A 25,949-nucleotide genomic window follows, 5' to 3' on the forward strand; every position below is an offset into this window, starting at 1 on the left:
TGCCCTCCGAGATGCCACAAGGCTTAGCTTTCTCCTGACATGGGGCAGGCTCTTTGCACTAACACAGACATTAAGTGGTGGGCAGCACAGCTCTGATCAAAATTTCTGCACTGAACAAACGCAGTGGCTAATCATACTGAAGTAAGAGGCCAGGCTGTGGGCTGAGGTTCACAGTGTACTTGTTGCAGAACAAAGCTGTTTCAGAGAAGACAGCATCGGGGGCATGGGGAGGAGGTGCCTGTTGTTCTGCCTAGACAGTCTCAGTACACCTGCTTCAGAAGACTCCCAGGTTGTCCGGGCCAGGGCTGACACCCACTGTCACAGAGAGACCATCTTGCCACTGACGGCCAGCCGCATTCTCATGAGTCGTCTCTTCAATCTACTTCTGCAGTTGCTATCAGATTCTGTCTCTAGCATGGCCCCAATGTGCAGTCATTAAAATACTCATGAGAGAAAAACTGACAAGCATTCATCACCAGAAAGAGCAGATTTAACTGATTTATTGAGGGAGGAGTGTCTCTGGAGACCTCCCCTGCCATCATGCTGGGGCTCTGAGCTGGAATGGTTACAAAGCGGGATCCAATTTAGAAAGGCTCACCACCACCTGCACAGGAAGGGTGGAAGGAAATCCAGGTGCCAGAGACCAGCAGTACATAGCCAGGACTCCAGGTTTCCAGATGTTTTCTGCTCCCTATGCCTCAGATCTCCATCTAGGCAGGGTCAGGTTTCTGCACTGAACAATCTCACAGTGTCTCTCTCTGTATGTCTCTTTCTCTCCCTCTCTTCTTTCCCTCCAACCCCCTTCTGCGCATACACATAGGCAGGTCCATGTATGTAAGCACTGTGTAGGGGCCAGATGTCAATCGTGAGCATCTTTTCTTCGGGTGGCACCCATCTTGTTTTGAGAGACAGGGTCTCTCATGGGGGACCTGTGGCTGAACAGCCAGCAACACCAGGGATCTGCCAGTTTGCATTTCCCCAGTGAGAGAATTATAGGCACATACCACCATGTTCAATTTTTAGTGGGTTTTGTGGCTGGAACTCAGGGTCTCATGTTTGTGAGGCAAATGCTCTACTTATTGAACTATTTACCCAGCTCCAGAATTTTGCTATATTCTTTTTACATTCAGAATTCACCCACTGATTTTTGCAACATATCATCTCAATATTTTTTTCATTTTTATTTTTGGGATGACTCCCTACAGCCAGCCTGTGTGCTGCTGAGCAGAAAGATGGAAGGAACTGTGGGTTCTGAGATGAGAATCCTACATATAAGAAATAAAACCCAAACCTCATTTCTGAGTTCTTCACTGCTGTAGCTGAACCCAATATTCCCGTATTGATGGGCTGTTGTCTTTCTTATATCAGAAATTCTCCTCCCCACAAACTCGGATTCCATTTCTGTTTTGTTCTCCTCTGGAGTCAGGAGCGGCTGGATGTCAGCCTTTAGGATTGGTTGCTCTTGTCAATCAAAGGATCGTCCGTGGCTTCCCTAAGTGATAAATGCCGGTCAGCTTCTCTCTTGTAATGAAGGCAGGCTGAAGTGGGAAGTGAACCCCAAATGCTATCTTGTTCAGCTGGCCTTAGCCTAGGACACGTGGCTGCCTAGCCACAAGTTCAGAGTAATAACCAGCTTTCACACTGGAATCTGAGACAAGGAGTACACACAGCTCTTAAGCACTTGAACGTAGCCAGTTTGAACTTAGGTGCATTGTCCAGTGTAAAATTCATCTGAGATTTCCAAACAAAAGGTTTGAAAAAAAAAACAAGGTTTTGAAAACAAAAAGGTTTGAAAAAAATATTTATATTTCAACAATATAAATATTGATTACATTTTACATGAACAGGTAAGGTTATTTACAAGAGGACACACAGAATAATGGGCTAAATAAAAATATTTTATTAAAATTGACTTCACCTGTTTATTTCTACTATGATCACACTGCTACTAGAAAATTTGGTATTACATGTATGGCCAGCATTTGTAGCTCACACTATTAGGTAATTTATGTAATATAATAAATTATATATATAATAAATAATATAATGAGTCAAAAGCATTCATTGGACATTCACGAAGATCAGTATTTGCACATTATTGATTGGGCTGGTAGCGGAAAGTGGTACCAACACTGTGGGTTTGCACAGCACGAATCCCACACTGGTACTTTTTAGCCTGTTTGCCTTGAGCCCAGAGCCCAGATCTTTTGCATTCAGCTCCGCGGCATGGGATGACATTAGGAAGACTAGAGGCAAGGACCACACACCCATAGGAAGAATGCTACAACCCGTCAAATACAAAGTCAAGGCTATTTCTAGAACTAAATTTGCATGTGGGAACAAATGCTGCCATGCTCCTAAAAGAGCATTTAGCTTCCTCTCATCCTCAGCTCTTAACACAAGCCACTCTGGACACGTCGCATTCCCTAATACCAGCCACTCTGGACACGTCGCATTCCCTAACACCAGCCACTCTGGACACGTCGGATTCCTTAGCCCTGTCAAGTGTGAAAATCCACTCTAGGCCTGTCTGCTCACCATCTGTTCATACACGGGCATCTGGACTGGAGGAACCTTTAGAAATGAACAGCCGCCTCACGTGGCAGAAATCACACGACCTTTGCCAGCACACACAGCTTTAGAGCCTTTGACAGACCCCCTCCTGCCTGTCCAGGGCCTTCAGGGGCCTCCTTTCTGCTTGGTTTGGCTCCAATTTGTCCTGCAAACTTCACCATCGCTTAGAAAGCTCCCTCTAATGATACAGATTGGGTACCAGAAGCAGGGTCAGGCTGGTCCCTGGTGTCTCATTGGACTCTTCCAGTTCCCTGGTATGACAGTGTCTTTCAAGAAGAGGACTCTAGGTTGGAGGCTAAGCCACCTACCAGACCCTGGCCTGAGTTGTAGAGTCACCTGGCTGGTTCCTCAGTAGGAAGCAGCTTTTCTTACCCAATGCTTAGCACAAACCTGCCCTGGCTGCCTGCCAAGTCTCACCTATCACCTCTTCTGCCTCCATCCCCAAATCAGCCTCAGGGACACCTGAGCTGAGCCCTCAGTATGGACCCCTCATCTCTAGCTTTCCCACGACGTCTTCTCAGCTTTTGGTGGCTCTCCTATAAAGCCTGACTCTGAAATCCTGACCTTAACACAGGGTGGGATGCTCATTCCTTTCATACCTCTCTGGTCCCTACAGAACCCTATCACCCTGAAACCCCAGTTCAGCACAACAGCCAAAGGGAACTGAGCAGCCAGTCACAGTGTGTGTGTGTGCGTGTGTGTGTGAAAACTGAGCAGCCAGTCACAGTGTGTGTGTGTGTGTGTGTGTGTAAAAACTACTGAGCAGCCAGTCACGGTGTGTATGTGCATGTGTGTGTGTGCGTGTGTGTGAAAACTGAGCAGCCAGTCACAGTGTGTGTGTGCGTGTGTGCGTGAAAACTGAGCAGCCAGTCATGGTGTGTGTGTGTGTGTGTGTGTGTGTGTGTGTGTGTGAACTGAGCAGCCAGTCACGGTGTGTGTGTAACAACTTATCCATTTCCCAGCCGGGAGACTTTTAGATGTTACTTGTCCCTTCCAAGTCTCCATCTCTCCAGGTGTATAAAATGAGAATAATTTTATAGGTTGCTCACAGTTTGCTAGAAGGGTTGAATTAGCAGATGAGCCATTCAAACAGTGCCTGCCGTACTGCAAGTGCTACATGAACATTAGCCATTTCCTTTCTCTCCCTGCACTGCTTTCTTGACTGCCGGTGTCTGCCCTGAGCAGCTGCAGCCTGCCACGCACTCCTCAGGTTCACGCGGTACCGCCTTTCTCTCCGCACACCTCCGTCAGCAGCCACAGGACTCTTGTCTGGACTTTCATCTTCTGAAATCAAGGCTCCCCATTCCCATTCATTTCCTGGGGCAAGACCCGTGCTTCATGTCACCCCAAATCTTTCCAGCCCCAATTCTTTTATTTACCTAAGACAATCTTAAGCTTAAATTGGGGAACTGGTGGTTACTGATTTTTCAACTTAACAGATGTAAGAACATCTTAAATAAGCTTTTTTTTAAACAATCTTTTATTTTACATACCAGTTCCAGTTCCTCCTCTCCCCTCCTCCCACTTCCCCCATCCCACCCCCATCTACTCTTCAGAGAGGGTAAGACCTCCCATGAGGAGTCAACAAAATCTGTTACATCACTTTGAGGCAGGATCAAGGCCTTCCCTCCTGTATCTAAACTGAGCAAGGTATCCCTCCATGGGGAATGTACTATGGATAAATCCTGATCCCACTGCCAGTGTCCCCACAGACTGCCCAAGCTACACAACTGTCACCCTCATTCAGAGGGCCTTGTTCGGTCCTCTACAGGTTCCCCAGCTGTTAGTCCAGAGTCAGTAAGTTCTCACTAGCTTCGGTCAGCTGTCTCTATTGGTTTCCCTATCTTGATCCCTTTGCTCAGATTAATGCTCCTCCCTTTCTCCACCTGGACTCTGGGAGCTCAGCCCAGTGCTTAGCTGTGGATCTCTGCATCTGCTTCCATCAGTTACTGGATGAAAGCTCTATGATGACAATTAAGGTAGTCATCAACCTGATTCCAGGGGAAGGCCAGTTCGGCACCCTCTCCACTATTGCTTAGAGATTTTTTTAATGCTGCATAAATGGGAAGCATTTGTATTCTGCAGTCTCATTATGGGTCTTAACCTAAGAGTGCCCAGTCACAGGACAGATAGTGCCACTGTAAGAATGACTGGCAGTCAGAGGGCCTCCTGCTGACATCCGACCATCATTACATGTGCAGGTCGTTCACCACCAATTGAGTCTCTATTTCCTTTTCTGAGAACTCCCAACTTTCTGTTTGTATTCATGGGGGCGTGACTAGAGATTTTGGCACCAAAATCTTGTCATGGGCCTGCATAGGAAAATGAGTCTTTTTTTTCCCTAGAAGTTGAAGGTGTGCCCAAACTGTCTGAACTTGCTTTGGGGTTGCTTAAGTGCATAGGTGCAATGGAGCCAGGGCCCTGAGAATCAGCCCTGCAACTGTCGCCTGCTCTGGCAGAGGTCTCTCCTAAGACAATGACATCCCAGCAGATGGGAGGAAGCCACCATGCTCACACACACAGTTTCTGGATGTGTTACAGTGCAGGGTCCTGCTGTAGTTGTAGCTCAGATGAGGGTGTGGGTAGAGACAGGCACCAAGCCCTTGACCAGCAGTGAGCACAGAGGGTTTGTGGGGCCACAATCTGCAAGGCTGGTCCTCTCCAGGCAGACATATGGCTGTGGGGTCATTCCTTCCCTATTGTCCTCTGTAAGGTTCTCAAGGAATTGCCTGCTTATAAAGGAACATCTGTATCTTATAAAACAAACCATAGGAAGGTGACCCTTGAGGTGTGAATCTAGCAGTTGTTAATTCTTCAGGGATGTATGACAGCCTGTGGATGTGTGGACTTGCTACAAAGAAGACAATTCCAATGGAGAACACATCAGTCTAGAGGTTCTGGAAGTGTGGCCTCCAGACGCGAGACTTACTAGAGAGGCCAACTGCTCCATTACAGACCCCCCCCCACACACACACATGTGGAGCCAGAAAACAACCTCAGCTGTTGGTTTTCAGGTGCCATTCTATTTAGTATGTTAGATAGAGTCTTAAATTTATAGAGCAGGCTGGGCAGGTGGGCTAATGAGCCCTAAGGAGCCACCTGTCTCTGTTTTCTCAGTTCTGGGATTACAAGCATAATGCCTATCTTGTGTGTGTGGGGGGAAATGTGAGTACTTGTGTGTACATATGGGGTGTATGTGTACCACATGCATGGAGTACCTGTGATAACCAGAAGAGGGCATCATCAAGAACTGGAGTTATATACATTGTGACTCCACCACCTTGTTTCTGAGCAGTGAACCTGCGTCTCCTGCAAAGTAAATAGTGTTCCTAACTGCTGAGCTATCTCTTTTTAGCCCCAGATGCCCAGCTTTTCATACAAAGGTTATGGGCAGTTAAAATCAGATGCTCATGCCTGAGATATCACCCCCACCTGTGATCTGTTTACCAAACTCTCTAGGTAATTCTGACTTACACCCAGATTCTGGAACCCATTCACTGGCCTAATCAAATGGCATGAAATTTAGTCATATATTAATTTAATATGTTGATGAACAATAATATTGATTTTGCTTAGATACATCAAAGAGTCCCATTGTTTATAACTTTATAAGATCAGAAGAAAAACACAAACTCAAAGAAGAAACTTGTCAAGTGTACAACTGGCTATTATTATGGTGTCTACCACCCAGAAAGCATTCAACAAAGGTTGACTGAGTGAGCGAATCACAGCACACGTGAAGAAAACAAACGGTGAAAGATAAAACCAGTCTTCCTCCCTCAGCCGGCGGAGCCTGAAGCCAACGAACCGAGTGGCTCCACTGGCTAACACTCCTTGCAACTGAAGAACCAACCACATTAGCTGCATTAGGGATGAGGCAGATGTCTTGAAGTTGAAGGAACAAACTAAGCAAGTGACTTGGGGGTCTGTGGAAACATCTGCTCTCATGTCTTCTGGGAACGAGTGTCTGCACTTGACAGCTCTGCCCTTCAAGCCAGACTTTAGTCTTGATACAGAACCCAGCTTCAGAGGGAAAGGGAAGGGCACGTGTCTGTGTATCATATCTAAACACCACCTGGTGAGGTGAGCAAGACCTCTTCCCTGCTTGATCCCAGAGCTAAGTGTGAGAGTCTGGATTAGGACTCAGGAACACCAAGCACTGAAGGATGGGCAGGGTCAGTAACGTCTGATCCCCTCTATGTGCTCCTCATCCTACCTCAAAAAATAAATCTCACAAAAACCCTTCCCACACTGTTTCTTTTGAGTAGGCCCAAATAAGGCAAGATAAGTATAAGAGGTTTGGATAACTATCTAGTTTACAATCTTGATGCATGTTGGACATGGAGGACTGTAATCCCAGTACTCGGGAGGCAGGCACAGGCGGAACTCTGTGAGTCTGAGGCCATCCAGGTCGACAGAGTGGGTTCCAGGACACACTGTTGCCACTAGTCATATGCGTCTATTCTACCAGACACTTAAAACGTGGCTGGTTCAAAATGAAATGTCTCTTAAGTATGTAATCCTTAAATGAGAACAGATTTTTTTAATGTACACATTCCAGGTGTGGTGGTTTGAAAAAAAAATGGTCCCCATAGGGACTGGCACTATTTAGGAGGTGTAGCTTGTTGGAGGAAGTATATCACTGTAGGGGCAAGCTTTACGGTCTCATATGCTCAAGCTATGCCCAGTGTGGGACACAGTTCACTTCCTGTTGTCTATGGATCAAGACTTAGAACTCTCAGTTCCTTCTCCAGCATCCTGTCTGCCTGCATGCTGTCACGCTTCTTGCCATAAAGATAATGGACTAAATCTCTGAAACTGTAAGTCAGAAACAAATAAATGTTTTCCTTTTTAAGAGCTGCTATGGTCATAGTGTCTCTACACAGCAATAGAAACCCTAATGAGGACACCAGGGCTGGAGATATTTCAGTCAATAAGTTAACAAGCACATACACACTGGGGTTGAAGTCTGATCCCTAGAACCCATGTAAAGAAGCTGGCTTGTTCTGCTCACTTGTCCTCCCAGTGCTGTGGAGGAAGAGTTAGGTAGACCCCTGGGCTTTGGTAGAGAGCTGAGGAGGCAAGTTTCAGGTCAAGTGAGAGAGCCTGTCTCAAAAAATAGGTGGTTAGATGCTGAGGAACAACACTCAGGTTGACTTCTAGCTTAAACACATGCACGTGCATACGCACACACACATGTGTATGCCAACACACACATGTGTATGCCAACACACACATACATGTGTATGCCAATACACACATGTGTATGCATGTACCAACAAGGAAAGTACACACTCCAAATTATGATAGCATGTAACTTGGCATGCATCTGTTTGGATTTCCTTCTTGAGAGTGGTCACCTATAGCTTTTATATGAGCAGTCTTTACTTCTGTTGTTCTATATAAGGTCAAAGTCTTTCACTGGTGCACTGGATGGTAAACTGAGGAATCACTTTCCTTAGCCTTTACAGGATGGTCCATTGTGTTCCCAAGTCTTACAGCCTTGAGGCTCAGTGTCCCCTCTCTCTAAGTAGCCTCTTACCTCTGAGTGCTGGACGCAGTGATTCTCAGGGTACTCACATCAAGCCGGGGATCATATGTTGGACTTGAGTCCTCATGTGCACAGGCGGTAATGTTTAACCTCAGAACTTATATATCCAAAGCACAAAGGGTTCATCTCTAAGTTGTCAGGACCTAAGTGGCAGTGGCTCTCCTCTCCAGTATATGGCTCCAGAGAAGGGAGGACAGAGGCCACTGGGGTAGCAAGTGGAACACTGCTTTAGAGTTCAATGAGTGTGGCAGAGATTCGGTGCAGAGCTGATGTAGGTCCCAACAGGTGATACCTCACAGACTCAGGTTGCTGGTGAGGAGTGACTCTGGAGCACGCGAGCTTAGGCAGCACAGGGCATCTGTGCTGACGAGAATTCCCATCCAAATTTTAGCCAGCTTCTCTCAACACTCTTCTCAGCTGCCTCCTGACAGATGGGCTTCTGAGCTCATTTCTGCATTGTTTCCTATTTAGCAGGAATCCTATTAGGCCAGGTTATCAAGAAACCCCTCTTTCTATAGAAGTGTCTGGTTATCCAGAAAACCCCTTCCCAGTGTCTGGTTATCCAGAAAACCCCTTCCCAGTGTCTGGTAATCCAGAAAACCAGTCAGTCCAGTCAGTCACTATCTGACTGAGTCTCTGACCTCCTCAGGGAATACTGGCTGCCCGGGTCTGACTGGCACTAGAATCCTGATAGGCTGGTGTAGTCAAGATGCCCCTTCACCCTGATCTGTTTTCTACCTGATGACTCCAGCTCAGCTCCTCAGACGGGAATTCCTACTGTTCCTCAGTGTGAGCAGAATGTAGCCTCAAAGTCTCCCCCCACGACTGTAAAGGGCACCAAGTCTCCTCTCCTCACTCTGAATGAAGCTGGCCTCAGAGTGTCAACAAATGCCCTGAAGTGTTTGCTTGGACAATAACAGAGAAAATCAAGGAGAAATGAGTCTTTTGTTTAGTTGCATCTGAGCCTACAACTCCATCCACAAAGTCATGGGTGTTCATTAGGAGACACTGTATGGGGGAAGCTCCCAGTCTGTTAGGACCCCATGCTTCTCTTGTTCTTGCCTCTATTTCTCTGTTTAGAGTATCTCTCTAATGGGTCATGCTGGACATACCTTTTCCAGACAGATAGCAGGCAGATGCACACACACACACACACACACACACACACACACACACACACACACATACACGGATGCAGGCATGCACCGTGCCATCTCCACACCTACTCGCCTTGGTCCACTCCTTCTGTCCCCACAGATGCCATGATTTCCCTTTTTATTCCTGAGCTGCCAGACACAACATTTCTGCACTCGGGACAGAAAAGCCTTGCTTTCCAGCATAAAGGGTTTGCTCGCTCTGTTGACCAGCTTCCTGAAAGGGCATTGTGCCCTGGACAGTCAGCTTCATCTCCCTCCTCCTTGCTCCTGTGCACCAGCAATCACATCATGCTGCCCTGCTGATGTTTGGAGGAATCTTATATTTGACTTCCCAAGAAAGCCTCCCTGGCCGACTCAGTCCTCCACTCAAAAAGGCCATTGTTTGCCCTGCCTTGCTTCTGCTTCTCAAATGTACCACTTAAAATGCTAATGACAGAAATACCTAGTTGGTCATTTAAATATCTCACCTCTTTTTGCAGCATGGAAATTGTTGAATTTCCATGAGTGTGCATGCAGCTCTGCATGTTAAAATGAGCAGAACACAGAATCCTCTCTGTGTGAGCGGCTGAAGAGGCCAAGTAACATGAAGTGTTTTGGTTCTGGATTTTCACAGTCAAGCCAAGGAGACAAGGTCGATTTTAGAACGATGGCACTGGGGTGGTTCTACCTAGTAGACAACAGAATCGAGGCTCAGAGAAATCAACACACTTCTCAGCGTTACAGAGTGGCAGGTCTGGGATTCAGGATCAGTCATTTTGTCTACAGATCTCCTGCTCACAGTCAGGCATTTTGCTAATAAAAATAAACAGACTTTGGGATCCATCAGCACTGTCCAAAGGCAAGGTGATGGTTGCTGTGGCTATGTGTGTAAGAGGCATGTAAGTGTTCACGTGGCTGTGTGCAGAGGTTTGCAGATGAAGGTCAGAGTTCGTGCTGGGCGCCTTCCTCAACTGTTCTCCACTTTCTTTTTAGTCAGAGTCACTCACTGATCCTAGACTTCCACCGATTGGCTAGACAGACTGTCCAATGAGCATCACGGATCTGCCTGCCCAGCCTCCTTCTCTGCTCAGTGTTGTAGGCTTGCAGTACCAGGTTTTTATGTGGGTGCTGGGGATCTGAACTCAGGTCTGCACACTCGGATGGCTGGTAACTTTTCCAATTGAGTAATCTCAATGATAGAGAACATGTTGCTACCCACAGCACCGCAGGCAGGGAGGTTTATCAGGTCAAATGCTCAATAGAGTTATCTGGACTCCTGAGAATGCTCAGCCCTGAGGTTTTAGAAGGAGGGGGAAAACTCTGGCACCTGGAAAGAAGGTCACTAGGTGGTGAATAGGGGCAATCTGAGGCTATGTTTCTGAGTTCCCATGACTCACCTGCCGCCTTGGAAAAGGTTATGCAGATGCTGACTCAGAAGTGGGTAGAGCCTAAGACTGCATTTCTCATAGCTCCTGGCTGACTGCGAGGATGCCCCCCCAATATCCCAGTCCCACTGTGTACAGTAGTGATTGCTGAGTTCTGTTTCTGAGGCAAAGGAGTCATTGGAGAGGAACACAACACTTACATTTTGAGTCAGACCTTTGTATCGGGGTCCTCGATTCTTCACTGATCAACTCTCTGGGAGCAAGAGCCTCAGTTTACCCACTCGTACACTAAAAGAGCTGTCCAGGACATCCATGACCATGGGGATATTCTACAGTTCAGAGCACCAACTTGAATAGAGGCCCTGCTGGGAGGGGGACAGGCACAGAAAGTACTATCACTACAGGGAAGTCTAGAATCTTCATCCTTAGTGCCCTTGGCTGGCAGGTGGGCCTTGGCTTTCACTGGCATGCTCCAGACCACTTGCTGGTCGTGCTCTCGAACCATGTGAGGTCCCATCTGTGCCGTCCACACTGCTTGTCTTCTCTCTCTGCTTGCACCATGTCTCCCTCTATCTCATGAAGGCATTTTCTCCACCCTATCTTTTCATTCTTTCCCCCTTTCCTGGTTTTGGGGATGGGAACTGGTTGGGTTTACAGCACACTTGTGTTGCTCAGCAAAGCATGTCAGCATTGCTGTATGACCACACTGGGCTGACTTCATACTACCTGTGAATTTAGTCTAGTAAGACCAAGAGAGCTTCCCCTTATGCATATGAGCTGATACTGCTTTTTGTTTTTTTGGTTTTTCGAGACAGAGTTTCTCTGTGGCTTTGGAGCCTGTCCTGGAACTAGCTCTTGTAGACCAGGCTGGCCTTGAACTCACAGAGAGATCCGTCTGCCTCTGCCTCCCGAGTGCTGGGATTAAAGGCGTGCGCCACCACCGCCCGGCTGAGCTGATACTGCTTTTACAGAGCAGTTGACCAAGTCACCCTAAAAAATGACGTCTATACACAGATGCCCATGGACAAGCGAAATCTTAACCTCTATTAAGAGAGTCAGATCTAGGATTGGTCGTCGAAACTTGCAATCTCACCTACTAAGGAGGCTCAGGCAGGAAGATAGAAAGTACAAGGCCAGCCTAGACTACAGAGTGACTTCAAAGACGGCCTAGGTAACTTTGTTGAGACCATGTCTCAAAAAAACGTAATCGGAGATTTGGGGATGTCGCTTAGTGTTTGAGCATCTGTCTAGCATGTGTGAGGGCCTAGATTCGTGCCCAGTTCCCAGCAGAGAAGGGAGGGAAGGAGGGGACGGTGGAGGGAGGGGAAGGACATATATTGGTTCAGGATGGGGGCACCGTGACTATTGGAATGACTATGTAGACTGAGGGGCTTGGCCTTTTCAGCTTAGCTCAGTGTGAGAACAGGAGCATGACCTCATTTATTTAAGCAGAACCCCTTGTCTCACGTTCCCCCGGAGGGAAAGGCAACTTGCCCTCTGACACACAAACTTATCTGGATGATGGGGAAGAAGATTGCGTAACAAGGACCCATTAAGGAGATGAGCTGCCAGATGGCTTTCTGTAGCATCCAGTAGACGCCCCCACTCTGAACACTCATTACCCAAACAGCCTTCAAAATAAGCAAACATGCATGCACCAGGAATGGACTTCAGCTCTAGTCCTTGCTTCTGTCCCACGTGTTTGCACTGTCTATGGGAAGAAGAAATGGCACAGGCTTTCACACATGCCCCCCTGCATGGAAACCACACCTTCCTCCAAATCTATGGTAAAGTTAACTCTAGCTCCGTCTTTTCTCTAGAACTAGACTCTTCAAACGCCATGGCATTTGCCCCAAATACCATAATGCTGAGCGGAGACATCTGTTTCTAGTTCTCCTCGGCTAGGATTTACTGAGAGACGATCAAGAATTTTGACACTCTGAGCCTCCGCCCTGCATTCATGTGGGAGACTGGCTGCCTACCCTGCCCTGGCATCTGTACACACTAGATCATTCTAGAATTTTCCCCAAAACAAGGAGTCTAATGTTCCCCTATTTTCTGCCTAGCATGCTGTTCTCTTCAAAAGCTTTGTCTCCCCCAGAAATGATTTCAGATATGATGAGTTTGCTTAAACACCATACAAACATGTACACAGAAGTGGCAGCCCCACCACACAGCACAGCCAGGATCGTTAGGCAGCTCCCAGAAGGCAATAGGATTGTTTGGACTCTCCCTTCAGCCCCATCAATCTCTGCCCCCTCAGCACAGGGCTTTAGAAGCTCTAAGATGCCCAGACCCCATGTCTGAGCTGCGGCGAGGATGGAGAACATCAGTTCAGGAGGCAGGAAAGCTGGGTGATGGTGTCAGTCTGTTGGGGGAGAGAATGCAGCTCCGGGGAAGGAAAGTCCTACCTGCTTGAGTAGACCCAGAACTGTCCCACCTAGCCTGGCTCCATGGCTTCAAGACGGAGGCAGGACTTGACGGCAGCTAAGAGTGTAAGGAGTGACATCTTAGGGTCCTGCACTGGTATCATGGCTCAAGTCACTGCCTTTCTTTTCCTCCCCCATAAGGTGGGGATGATAGTGTCATCTGGAAATGATGGTGCAGCTGCTTCATGAGCTGAGATGCTGCCTGGGAAGCCCCAGCCTGATGCCTACACAGGGGAAGCAGGCAATGACAAAGGTACAAGAACATCATCTTCCTGTTCGTCAGGATAGGCAAGCCAGCTTCGCAAAGACACAGGACGAGCACAGAGCATGTTCTAGTAGCTGGGCCCAGGTAAGTGCTTGAGCTGGTGCGCTGAAGAGACAGTCTAAAAGTTTTCCAGCTGGCATCTGGAAGAAGGCCCTTGCAAGAGCTGGGCAGAGAGCAGCAGGTCAGAGAGAATGAGGGAGGCAGAAGGAACCCTGGAGAGGCATAACTTGATTCAAGGCAGAGCTCTGGGGGCTGCCAAATGTCTGGAGGACCCGAAGATGATTGCTGCAGACAGAAACTACAGGGAGGGTGAACTGTGGGGACTCGGGAGGTCACTAGGAAGGTGAGATCTGAGGGGATAGCCAGGAAAAAAATTGCCTTCATCAAAATAGTCATCCCTGAGCCCTGCCATGTGATGACCCCTGCCATGTAATGACCCCTGACCCCTGCCATGTGATGATCCTTGCCATGTGATGACCCCTGACCCCTGCCATGTGATGACCCCTGCCGTGTGATGACCCCTGACCCCTGCCGTGTGATGACCCCTGCCATGCAGAGCCTACCAATTTGTGTCTCTATAACAGGAAGAAGAACTGGTATGCAGGACACAGAATGCCAGCACATGGTGTAGAGGATTTCACCACAGATCAGTCGCAGCCAATGGAGTAGTCATTACACAAATAAATAGATATGCAAATGAAGCAAGCATATTTTGGCCAATTTCTCAGGAGATATTATCAACAGATCCAAGCAGCCCAACAGGAAACGAACAGTGCTGAAAGAACTCCAGAACTCCCCATTCTGGCACCGCAGCTCTGGCTCAACGGGTAAAGCACCTACTCTACAAACATGAGGTCTTGGGTTCAGATCCCCAACACCCACGTATAAAGCTAAGCATGGTCATAAAGCTGACAGACATGGGCTGAGTAAGGCTGTCTGCTTTTGGGAGACACACACAGGTCGGTCGTTATGGAAGTATTTGGCCAGCACTATGTTAGAAAACTGACTTCCTAAAGGAAACAAACAAAAAACTGGGGGAGGGGAAAGGCCAGTCACATGGCACACAGTGACGTATGGTGGTGTATGGTGTGCACGGTGGCACATTGTGGTGGGTGCCCAGTCACATGGCGCACGGTGACGTATGGTGGCGCATGGTGTGCACGGTGGCACATGGTGGTGTGTGCCTGCAATCCTAGTACAGCGAAAGTACAGCGAAAGCAGAAACAGGCAGATCCTGGTGTTTGCTGGTCATCCAGCCCTGCCAAACCAGCAAACATCAGGGTCAGTGAGAGACCTTGATTCAAAAAATAAGGCAAAGGACGATTGAGGGAGATAAGTTCTGGGCTACACACACACACACACACACACACACACACACACACCACTTAAAAAAAGAAGTAATAATTCTGAAAGAAAATTTACAATGGGCATTTCATAGTATTAAAAACCCTTCATAAAAACTTAGTTTCAAATTTTATGCAGAAAAGAAATTACTACAATAAAATAACTTTAGGAAAAGTAATAAAAATGAAAATGGAAAGCATTAGAAACAACTCAATGGCAATAGAGAAAATTGGCAAAATCTTTAATCGGCAAATAGTGCTCCCAGAAACATCCCACCCCAGTGCCGGGGACTGGTTCCAGATTCTCGTACACGACAGAGAGCATCTTGTCATTGGCTACATCCCTAGCTCAGAATGTATTTTCTTTAGCAAAATCCATTAGTGTTACTAAATTCCAGAGAAAACATTTCTGTTCTTAAACACAGACTGACAATGTTCTTGGAGAAGAACTCCACCGAGCCAAACTGATGGCTGGCCCTTTCAGCAGTCCTGGGAGGGCCAGGGGGTGTGGAACTGGGCTGCTGGCCCACTGGGGCTTCCTACTTCAGGGTGGTGTTGTACTTCCTAACATACTCACCTACAGAAATAAAGCTTGATGGACGGTTTGTCCAAATTGGGCGTGGGGAGCTAGAAGGAGAAGGAGGAGAAAGAAAACACGGCAGAGGGAGGGAAATGGGGCTGGAGCCTAGACTTGGGTGTGTAGATACAGCAGTAGGCAGTGAAAGATACAGAGTGGATCCCCTCAGTGGAACATCCCTCCATCCTTCTCCCTTCTCCTCCTCACCCCAGAACATCTGATATACTAAGTAAGCACTCTACCACTGCGCTACTTCCCCAGCCCCGTGAATATATTAAAGCCCATAAGCTTCCTTAGATCTGATCCCACCACCATTCAGTGATGGGTGAACCTGACTTAATATTTGGGCTACTGTGCCCTGGGGAGAATTTCTTCATCTTTCTTCGGGAGTTAATAGGACAGGTTCACAGGGCAGTTATCACCTCCTCTCTGCAAAGATGCTCCTGGTCTTGCAGCCGTGGGACTGCAGAGAGGGTGGGCAGAGAAAGCTCCAGGGAGTGCAGGGCAGAGCGGGGGTCTGTGTCATCCTCTGTCTCCACACAGGAAGACTGTCCCTAGTTGAGATGAATCACTTTAGCCCTGAGGTTTGAAGGACAGTGTGCCAGCCGTATGTTTGTTTTCTGATCCCAAATCAGTCACTTGGTATCTGAATGTTCTTGGATGAACTGAAGCTGTGGGGTTTCCAAGGAAGTCTGAAGTGACCTTTGCATGACCTTCACGAAATCCTGATGCTCCTCAATGTCTTGTTTTGCAGCCTAAGTTATTGGGAACATTTTTATGAAGAAGGAACTTTGTGGCATATTTAAGAGCCTCGGAGCAGGCTCTGAAGCCCGAGCAATTCTCCTGGACACCCATGCCTCTGCAGAAGCCTGGGGGTGGGGGTGGGGTGAGGGTGTTTAAATCCTTGGCAAGCCCTCAATAAACTATTCATGTGGCTATTAGCAGGCTTTTCTATGCAATACTATAAAGAGGTAATTCAAATTAATAACCTTAATAATAAAAAAGTTTTTAAACCTAAATTTTCATTTTCTTTCTCCAGTCAGCACAAAATAAACTAAGATTTCATCGATTTATTCAGGAGATCTTGTCTTTTCCACCTTCCTATGTAGATCCATGTTAGTCTCTTTTAGGGTTCCCTTTGTTGTCTAGGTTCTCTGGGGTGGTGGGCTGGTATTTCTTTGCTTTATTTCTAAAAGCCAATTATGAGTGAGTACATATTATATTTGTCTTTCTGGGTCTGGGTTACCTCACTTAATATGTGTTTTTCTAGCTCCATCCATTTGCCTGCAAATTTCAAGATGTCAGTATTTTTTTTTTAATTGGGAGTGTGGGGGTCATGGGAGTGTGTAGAAGGGTAGAGGGGAGGGAGGGAATGGAGTGGAGAAAATATATAGCTTAAATCTTAAAATGGAGAAGTATAGAAGCCTCTACAGAGGTGTTCTCACTGGCCCTTCCCCCTCAAGCATCTGCTTTGTTCCCTTCTCCATTTGACCCACTCATACGACCTTTCTTCTCTACTCCAAGCTTTCCAAATATAAAACAGATTTTGTCAAAACATAATCTCATTTTTTCAAAAACAAGAGTATACGGGAGTCCCGAGGAAGAATCAGCCACGAGGAAGAAAACCATAGGCCTGGACTCCCCTCAAGTAGGGGAGGTACAGCTCCCAGCTCTGCCTTTCATCCCTTCATACTTTGGATTGCCTTTGACGAAGGTAAAGAAACAACTGGGTGGAAAAAGAGGAGAACTTAAAAAAAAAAAACAGGTAAATATAACATCGTTTACTGAGCGCCAGGGTCTTGGCGAACACCTTACAAGATACACGTCACTGCCCCTACTGTGTGGACAAAACCTGGAGGGACAAGCTGAGAAACACGTATGTCCTTGTCTGAAGGACAAGCAGCTAGGGAAGGGGTGAGCCAGAGTGCTAACCCACTCCCAGGGGTTTCTTCTACCCCCTCTATAGTCTCTTCTTGTTCCCTTACTTCCTCCCCTCAACCAGACAATCATGTTCTTGAACTCACAGACTCATTGTAGTGGCCCAGTAATTCTTAGGGAATCCGCAGCACTACGCAGCCATCACCTTGATCTCGGCCACCTCCATTTTTGTCACCTCAGCCCTCCACCACACGTCAGGTATAATTAACCTGCAATCTTACCTGTGTCCCACGACTTCACTGCTCTGCTTTCTGTGTCTACAGATTTGTCTAAATTTAGCCCTTATGAGATATTCTGAGTACCACAATATGCAGTCTTGTACATCTGGCTTCTTTCCCTTAGCCTCGGGTTCTTGGTTCATCCATGTAACATATGTAACATGTGGCTTTTTAAAAGTGGTAATGGGATTCTGTGGGGAGGATATGCAACATGACAGCCATCAAATCACCTGTGGGTTCTGCTCAGGTTTTGGTCATTGGATACAGGAAGTCTTTATGAGGAAGTGGATTAGTTTTCTTGGCTATATACTTAGGAGTGGAATTGCTGGGCCATGTGGTAACTGTGTTCAGCTTTTTTCAAGAATTCGGAGGCATTATTTTTCAGACATCCCATTTCACAGCGCCACCAGCAGCGAATGGGCGTTTTAGGTTTCTACATCCTTGCTAAGGTTTGTCGTGACTGGTCTTTTTCTCAGAGTCACCCAGGGGTGGGGGTTGTGGGCCCTTCACCGTGGTTTTGATTCATGTCCCCCTAATGATGGAAGGTGATGAGCCTCTTTTTCATGTACTACCCAGCTCTTCATAGAGCATCTCTTGAAATCGCTCTACTACTGATTTTAATAATTCTGCTTGGTCTGTCTGTCTCATCAGCAAAGGAAAAGATGCACTGATTTTGTTGATCCTTCAAAGAACTAACTTTCTAGCCTCATTGATTTTTTTCCTCCATGTTTCCCTCTTTTCTATATCATTGGTTTCCTCGCTAAACTTTACAAAATTCCCCTGTCACTTCTTGCTTTGACTTTTGTTTGCTCTGCCGTTATAGGTTCTTAAGATAAAAACTTGGCTATTGCTATGTTTCGTGCTCCACTTAGAACCGAGGCCATGCCTCTGAGGGAAATGGTGGTGCTCCTTGTTCACCATGTCCTGGTAGGATTTCTTTTTTTTTAGTATTAACTTTTTTATTAAAAATTTCCGCCTCCCCCCCGCCTCCTCCCTGCCTCCCAGTGCCCTCCCCCTCCTCCCACACCCCTCATTCCCCTTCTCCTCCCTCTCCAGTCCAAAGAACAGTAAGAGTTCCCTGTCCTGTGGTCCTCCCCTCTCCATCCTGATAGGATTTCTTCACCTTTACCTTCGGCACGGGGCCTGGAGACAGAAGCACGTGGTAAGAATGTCACAGATGCCCGGCCTTTATCCAACATTCCCTAGTCTTTTGGGAATAGCGGCTCCCAACCTAATGACCATTTCTGATAGCATTGTCCAGCTTTCTAATTGGTTTTCTTCCCTCCACAGGAAATCAAGTCTTGTTTGTGCTCATCCATTTCTCAATCTACCCCTCATGACCTTTGGGGTCATGGGACACAATTCATTTTAAAAGATACTTAAGCCTCGACACACCGAGCTTCTGGGAATCTGCATTTATAGCAGAGAAAGCCAATAGCGCCCCCAATGTACCCCAAACATGCTAGGAAGGCAGGACACCTAGCCCTCCCACCAGTGCTCTGGCAGAGGCTCCTGCAGTGGCCCAGAGGGTCACAGAACACACTGTGTCATCTTCTGCGGATCTGCATGAGGCAGAAGGCTTTCCAGATGCATGCTGTTTGAAACGGCCCAGACTACAAACCCAGTCTTCTCCTGAAGAGAACCGGCCCTAGCTTCTCCTCTCCTTAGGGATACAAGGCAGGGAGGGGACAAGGGCAGGAACTCAGAGACTGGGCTCCAGCGTTATACTTCCTCTTATTGGAGCCCATCTTTGGGGGAGGCACTCTCCTCGTTTGTAACAGAGAACACGGATAGCTTTATCTTCACAGAGTTGCTTAGATGTGAGAAAAGTTCCACGATAGCCACTGCCATGTTAAACATGACCCAAGTGCTAGGATGTGGACGGCTTTCAGTATTGCAAGACACAGTGCCTGGAGAAGGGTTGTCCTTCCCCTGCCACTTCTTTCTCTCGTCTTCACAGCTCCAGAAAGCAGGCTGGCTGCAGAACAGCAGGTGGCACCATGGTCTCCCAGCACCATAGACTGACCGTCCCCTTCTGCATGGCAGGGATGGAGGAAGGAGCAGAGGCTGAGACAGGGACAGAGCTCTGCTTTGTCCTTGGCCAATGTAAGAGCATCTCTAGCCCTGTCCACAGCTGGAGCTGCTTGTGCCATAGCAAAGGGGCATCACTGCAGCTAGAGCAGAGGCTGCAGAGGGAGGCCGGGAAGCGATCGCTGCTGAGCAGCTTTACCAGCCTATTGAGATCGCTGCTGAGCAGCTTTACCAGCCTATTGAGACCGCTGCTGAGCAGCTTTACCAGCCTATTGAGATCGCTGCTGAGCAGCTTTACCAGCCTATTCTGCACGCTCACTTTGAGTCATCACCGGCCGACTGCTGATCTTATCAGACTCACCGGTGCTCCACAGCAGAGCTACATGAGACACACCCACCACTGAGAGCATTTACGTGTCAAGAAAAGGGTCACATTTTTAAAGTGTGTTGTGACAGACTTTGGAATCTGTTTTAAATTTCCAAAGTAGATGGCTGCAAACTCTAGCTCCAGGCTTTAATATTTAAGGAAAATTAAGCTACTCATTTCAGTAAACACCTCTGGGATATATTGCTGAGGTGTGCAAGTGAAAGAAACCCTGGATCCTAGGCTGAATAAATAAGACAGTCTAAGCTGTACCTTTGCCTTGTATGGTGCTTTCACACTGATCATCAACTTGACAGGATCTAGAACCAGCTAGGAGACAAGCCTTTGGGACTGTCTCTGACAGTGGTTCTCAACCTTCTTAAACCTGTGACCCTTTAATACAGCTCCTCACGCTGTGGTGACCCCCCAACCATAAAATAGTTTTCAGTGCTACTTCATAACTGTAATTTCCTACTGTTATGAATCATAATATAAATATCTGTTTCCCAATGTCTTAGGCAACCCCTGTGAAAGGGTTGATTGACCCCAAAGGAGTTGTGACCCAAAAAGATTGAAAACCACTGGTTTATAAAGAAGCTTCTAGGATAGATTAATTGTGGTAGAAACCCACTTTAACTCTGTACAGTGCTTTTCTGTGGGCTGGGGATTAGGGCTGAATGAATAGGGGAAAGTGAGTCAGACACCTGTCTGCATCTCTCTGTTTCCTGAGAGCAGATACAACATGACCAGCTGACTCCCGCTCCTGCCGCCATGCCTTCCCTACCATGAGGGATGTACCATCAGGGAGCTGATACAAACCACTCTTCCTTAAATCCCTTTGCCAGATACTATGTTGCAACAATGAGGAAAGAAACTAATACACTTAGCTTTTATTATGGAAATTAAGGAAGCTGCCATGTCCAGCAGGGAGCACAGGAGAGAAACTGCCTCGACTACCGAGGTTCTAGACCAGAGCAGAACTGGATGCTTGAGTTTCAGAGAAACATCTGTAAGCCAAATCTTGCTCACTGGGGGGCTTCTTGCATGCTGCCACGGCCCCTGCCTCAGCTCTGCAGTGCTCCCAGTCTTACCTCAACCACTTCACATCCCAACCTTCTACTTGGGTCATCTTTAAGGTCTCCTTCATTCCCGGTCACTCTTCATGCCAGCCAGCGCCCTGCCCTCTGCACGAGCACCCCGGCCTGTCCCCCACTTTGGAGCCAGCACTGGAGGGGAGTAACCACAGGCTAAAAGCAGAGCTTCAGCGTTACCTATTTGTCTTTCCAGATCAGCGGCTTCATCAGGAGTGGCTCGAGGGAGGACTCCAGGATCACTGAAGCTGGTCCGAAGCAGAGTCCCCATCACGAAGAAGAACAGGATGCCGCCGACAACGGGGATGGCGGGGGTGATGTTCACCGCGAGGTATGGACAGCTGCCAGCAGGTTTCAGAGAGAGAGAGAGAGAGAGGAGAGAGGATTATAGTGTTAGGATCCGCAGTCACAGTTCGGATCTTCCAAGAAGCAAAATCATCACTTAGCTGAGTGAGACTGATTTCTGTTAAAACCCATCTGGGTTAGGGAATGTGGCTTAGTGTAAGGCACTTGTCTAGCGATTGTGAGAGCCTGAGCCTGGATCCCCAGAATCTATGAAATAACACGTCTGTAATCCCAGAAACCCTGTGGAGAGAAGGGAGACTGAGGCAGGAGTCTTCCCAAAAGCTCCGAGGCCAGCTAGCCTTGTATATTCCATCCTGAAGTAATAAAGAGGCCCTCGTCTCAAGAACAGTACACAGCGAGGAACAAAATCCCAGGATGTTCTCTAACCCCCGCTTGTGAGATTGTGGCATGTGCACACCCACGCTCACATCCACATACACCCACACAAGAGATGAATTTAAATTTTGAAAAAGAAAATTTAGACTGGGAAGTAGTAATGCGTGCCTTTAATCCCAACACTTGGGAGGCAAAAGCAGGTGGATCTCTGTGGGTTCAAGGCCAGCCTGGTCTATAGAGTGAGTTCCAGGACATCTAGGGCTACAAAAAAAAAAACCCATCTCAAAAAACAAAACAATTAGACTTGGGGTGGTTTGTAGTGTTCTCCGTGACAACCCCACCCCCTCCACTGATCAGGGCAGGCCAAGCTTCACAAGAGAGACCACTGGTAGAAGAGAAAACAATTCTGCTTGTACAATCGATTTAGAACGCCTGTAGCTTGAATAAATACACACGAGCCCTTTGCATTGTAAACACTTGTCAGCCCGAAGCTCCTGCCCGTCTCTGGAAATACAGCTGATGATGGCAATGTAGACACCTCAATCTGACCCACCTGGGCCAAACCACTGGGGAACTTTCCGCCAGCCTAACGCCGACTTGCAAACACCAAGGAATCATTTGTTAAGACTGTGGGGGCCGTTTGTCCAGAGGAGGGTGAAATGCCATAAACACGAACTTGCCGCAGAGTTTCTGAAGAGCCAGGGAGAAGGCTCACTGGCTGAGCCACACCAACCCCATGTTTTCCCAGGAAGCACCTGGAGCCATCAATTCACAAGTGTGGTCCAGCTCTTGTTATTTTTGGTCTGTTTATTTTTAAGAGATGGGGTCTTCTCTGACTCCCCAACCTGGACTTTGTACCCTGGACTAAAGACATCCTCCCGTTTCAGCAATTCCAAGTAGTTGGAACGATAGATGCTTTTCACTACCTGCCCTTAATGCTACGGAATCCTGTTCGCTGTTGGTGGACACAGGAATTATGCCACAGGGACTGTGGAGGTAGAAGAGAAGGGACTAAAGTTTGTGCTGGGACCTGGCACCTCACCCTCGATCTTATACTGTGGTGTGGTGGGGTTCGGCAGGTCCAAGCACTGAGCCCTTGGCCTGCTGTCATGGTGTCTTGATACCACAGGGTGATGAGGCACAGAGCCAAGAGTTAGCCTGGAACTTAGTGAAGGATGAGGTCTGCCACGGCTATCAGTAGTCTCTTGTGGCCACATTAAGGGTTGTCATGGGTGTGGGAGAACACACATGGCACTGTGGGATCACAGTGTCTCGGTAGCGCTGGGAGAGGCACTCCCATCTTGTCCTCAGAAGCAGAAGTCCCGGCCGACAAGAAGGAGGTGAGCTCTGCTCTTTTGTGGGAGGTGGGTAGGGGTGTGGCTCCCATCTGGATACCAGCACCCTACTGTGTACAGGTCTCTGGTGGGATGCTCAGAGGGGATACTGCTAAGATTGGCTCTCAAGGGCCACATGACAGGAACCCCTTTGCAGAAGGAGTGAAGACCTTTCAGAATCTTCTGCCAAGAAGAATCTCAGAGACCCCCCATGCCTTTCAGAAGGTAGTGGGATGGTCCCAGCTGTCAGTAGTGGGGGCAGATTCCCTGCTGGCCCTGTGGAAAGTTTCTAGGAAAGTCACCTGACTAGAAACAACACCAGAGGATTTCCAGGGCCTCCATGACCACGCCCACCAACTCTGCTGCAGGGCCAGAGCAAAGCAAACCCACACCACAAAACAGTGCTCCATCACACTCCAGCTGGGTTGTTGGTTGCTGTGTCTTCACAGGAATAGGAAAAAACAAAACAAAACAAAACAAAATCCAACCAGGTCACTGCTAATCTGGTACCAGCTCCAGGATGTCTGAACAGCTAGCTATGAATGTCCCCAGAGAGACTCGTAGAAGTGAGTGTGGCATGGAGAGTGGGGAGAGACAGAGGACCTTGCTTTAAAAAAAAAAAAACAAAACCCTAAGAAACATTAACCTCAGAACCCCCTGTGTGGGTTCTGTCCGAAGACTCGGGGGCTTTAAGAAACAACTAAGCCCCAAGTACCCTGCTCTTACCAACTGTGACATTGCCAGCAGTGGTTCAGCACTTCAAGAGTGTGTTTGCTATAAAATTGAGCTCAGCCCTTGTGGTAGTTTGAAAGAAAAATGGCTCCCAAACGGGGGAGGGAGGAGGCAAGGGCAATTAGGAGGTGTGGCCTTGTTGGAGCAAGTGTGTCACTGTGGGGGTGGGCTTTGAGATCTCATATATGCTCAAGCCACGCCCAGTGAGACAGACCACTCCCTGTTGCCTATAATGGGATGTAGAACTCTCAGCTCCCTTCCCAGCACCATGTCTGCCTGCCTGCTACCTTGCTTCCCACCATGATGATAATGGACTGAACCTCTGAACCGTAAGAAAGTCACCCCAATCAAGTGTTTTCCTTTATAAGAGTTGCCATGGTCACAGTGTCTCTTCACAGCAAGAGAAACCCTAACTAAGACAGCCGTCTTTTGATGGCCCTTTTTTATCTCACCTCTTATCTTCTGCCACGGGAGATGCAGGCTTACTAGAAGTAGGTCCCTTGATCTTGGGCTTCCCAGTTTCCGAAACTGTCAGAGATGAATCTGTGCTCTTTGGAAATCATTCTGTCCGGGGCATTTTGTAATAACTTCATGAACTTGACTAACAGACCTCTTTGGGAAAGTAGTCACACATCACAGACATGCCTCTTCAATTCTGTGGGTCTTGCTGTGTGGGAAGGGAGTCTGTGCTTCTCTCCAGAGGCAAAAACTGACGCAATTAACCTCTTTAGTGGGCTTTCACCTTATCCAAAACATTTGATTTTGTGATAGTAAGCACTGAAAAGCTTCAGGTTAAATACTTAAGAAACTAGGGACTCCATAACCAAGCCATTAGCTGTTCTCTTAAACTCCTGAGTCTGCAGAGAGGGTTTTTTCCCCTGGTACCTTGGTCATGCAGATCTACTGAAACGGCCTTCCACTGTGTGGGCCTGGGTTCTGGGGTCTAACACAGAATTTATATTTCAACTTGAGACATGAAGAGAATTGAGAAGTCTCATCAGAAATGACTGTTTCCCCATTAGAGACTTAATATAAAACAATCATCAAAATCTCAGTACTATATCAGACTCAGAACCCAAAACATCTGTCGAGGCCACACATGTGTGAGAGGGTGTGGCAGATAATACCTTTTTGGGGGTGTCTCCGCTTTGTTTCCTGTTGCCCTGATAAAAACACCCTGACCAAACAGCCTAAAGGAGAAAGGGTTTATGTGGCTCATAATTACAAGTTGCAGTCAATCCTGATGGGGACATGTAGGTGGCAGGAACTTGAAACAATTAGTCTTGCTACATTCATAGTCAAGAGCAGACAGCAGTGAAAGATGCTTATAGGAAAGATGCCCACATTTAGAGTGGGCTTTCCCACTTTAATTAATCTAATTAATAAATTCCTCATAGGCAACAGGCATGCTCACAGCCAACTTAATCTAGACAATATCTCTCTTCCAACTGAGAGTCTCTTCCCAACCTACTGTGTCAAGTCGGCCACCACAATGGGCATATTTAGTGTGTTCACAGGGTACCTAAATTCAATCACTTCAAGTCCAGACCTTGAACTGTGACATCAGCTTGGGAGTAATGAGACAGGGACTCTGATTTTGGAGCTCATTAAAAGCATGTGTCATAGCAAGCAGATGCTAGCTTTGTTTCTCTTATTGCCATTTAAAAAGCAACCTCCGTCATGTTACACCTTGAAAATGTGCCAGTATGTGGCCACCAGAAATAAGCCACCCATGTTAAACTCACCGAAGACTACCAGCGGTAAACAGCATGTGTCTGTGGTGTGAGAGTGCCCTATTCTTAGGAAATGCATATTGCAGAATTTAGGGACAAAGTACCATGAGGTGTGCAGTCTTCTTTCAAATAGTTTAGAAAAAGTATGGCAGAGGGAGATAAAATGGTATGAATATTTATAGGTGAATTTAGGTAAAAAAAAATGAATGTGTTATTTTTCTTATTGCCAACTATTCTTGCCCTCCAGTTTGTTGATGTCTGTAAGTCCTTTCACGTGGAAGCTGAGGAGCTGCCCTTCTTTTGGGCTTCCTTGGAGGTAAGGAGAAACTATTCCATAGCTCACTGAACTATTATGTGTCGCATTCTGCATGTATTTGTCAGGCTCTTCGGGATCCTCCGTGCTCTGACAGTAGGAGATGAGCTCTTTATGTCAATAAAGTGTTATGAAATAGTGGGTGCTTGGTGACAACTGTCCTCTTCCACCAGCCTCTATGTGACCAAGGACAGTGCTGAATCCTCTTGGGAAGTCCCCGTAACTCCTTTATTAATGCTGCAGGATTCGCACCT

The 25,949-nt window shown here is 47.3% G+C and overlaps 1 protein-coding gene across 5 annotated transcripts in view; it reads right to left on the reverse strand.

The window, feature by feature from the left end:
- The window catches only part of Zdhhc14 (zinc finger DHHC-type palmitoyltransferase 14), a 250,803-nt gene that overhangs the window by 76,535 nt on the left and 148,319 nt on the right, over window positions 1-25,949 (reverse strand). For all 5 annotated transcript variants that reach the window (XM_038340370.1, XM_038340368.2, XM_038340369.2 and 2 more), the window contains exon 2: window positions 21,083-21,243. In XM_038340370.1, the coding sequence (XP_038196298.1) occupies window positions 21,083-21,243 (161 nt within the window). The remainder of the gene's footprint in view (window positions 1-21,082; window positions 21,244-25,949) is intronic.

This window comes from Arvicola amphibius, chromosome 8 (assembly GCF_903992535.2).
Source record: "Arvicola amphibius chromosome 8, mArvAmp1.2, whole genome shotgun sequence".
NCBI classification, from domain to species: Eukaryota; Metazoa; Chordata; class Mammalia; order Rodentia; family Cricetidae; genus Arvicola; species Arvicola amphibius.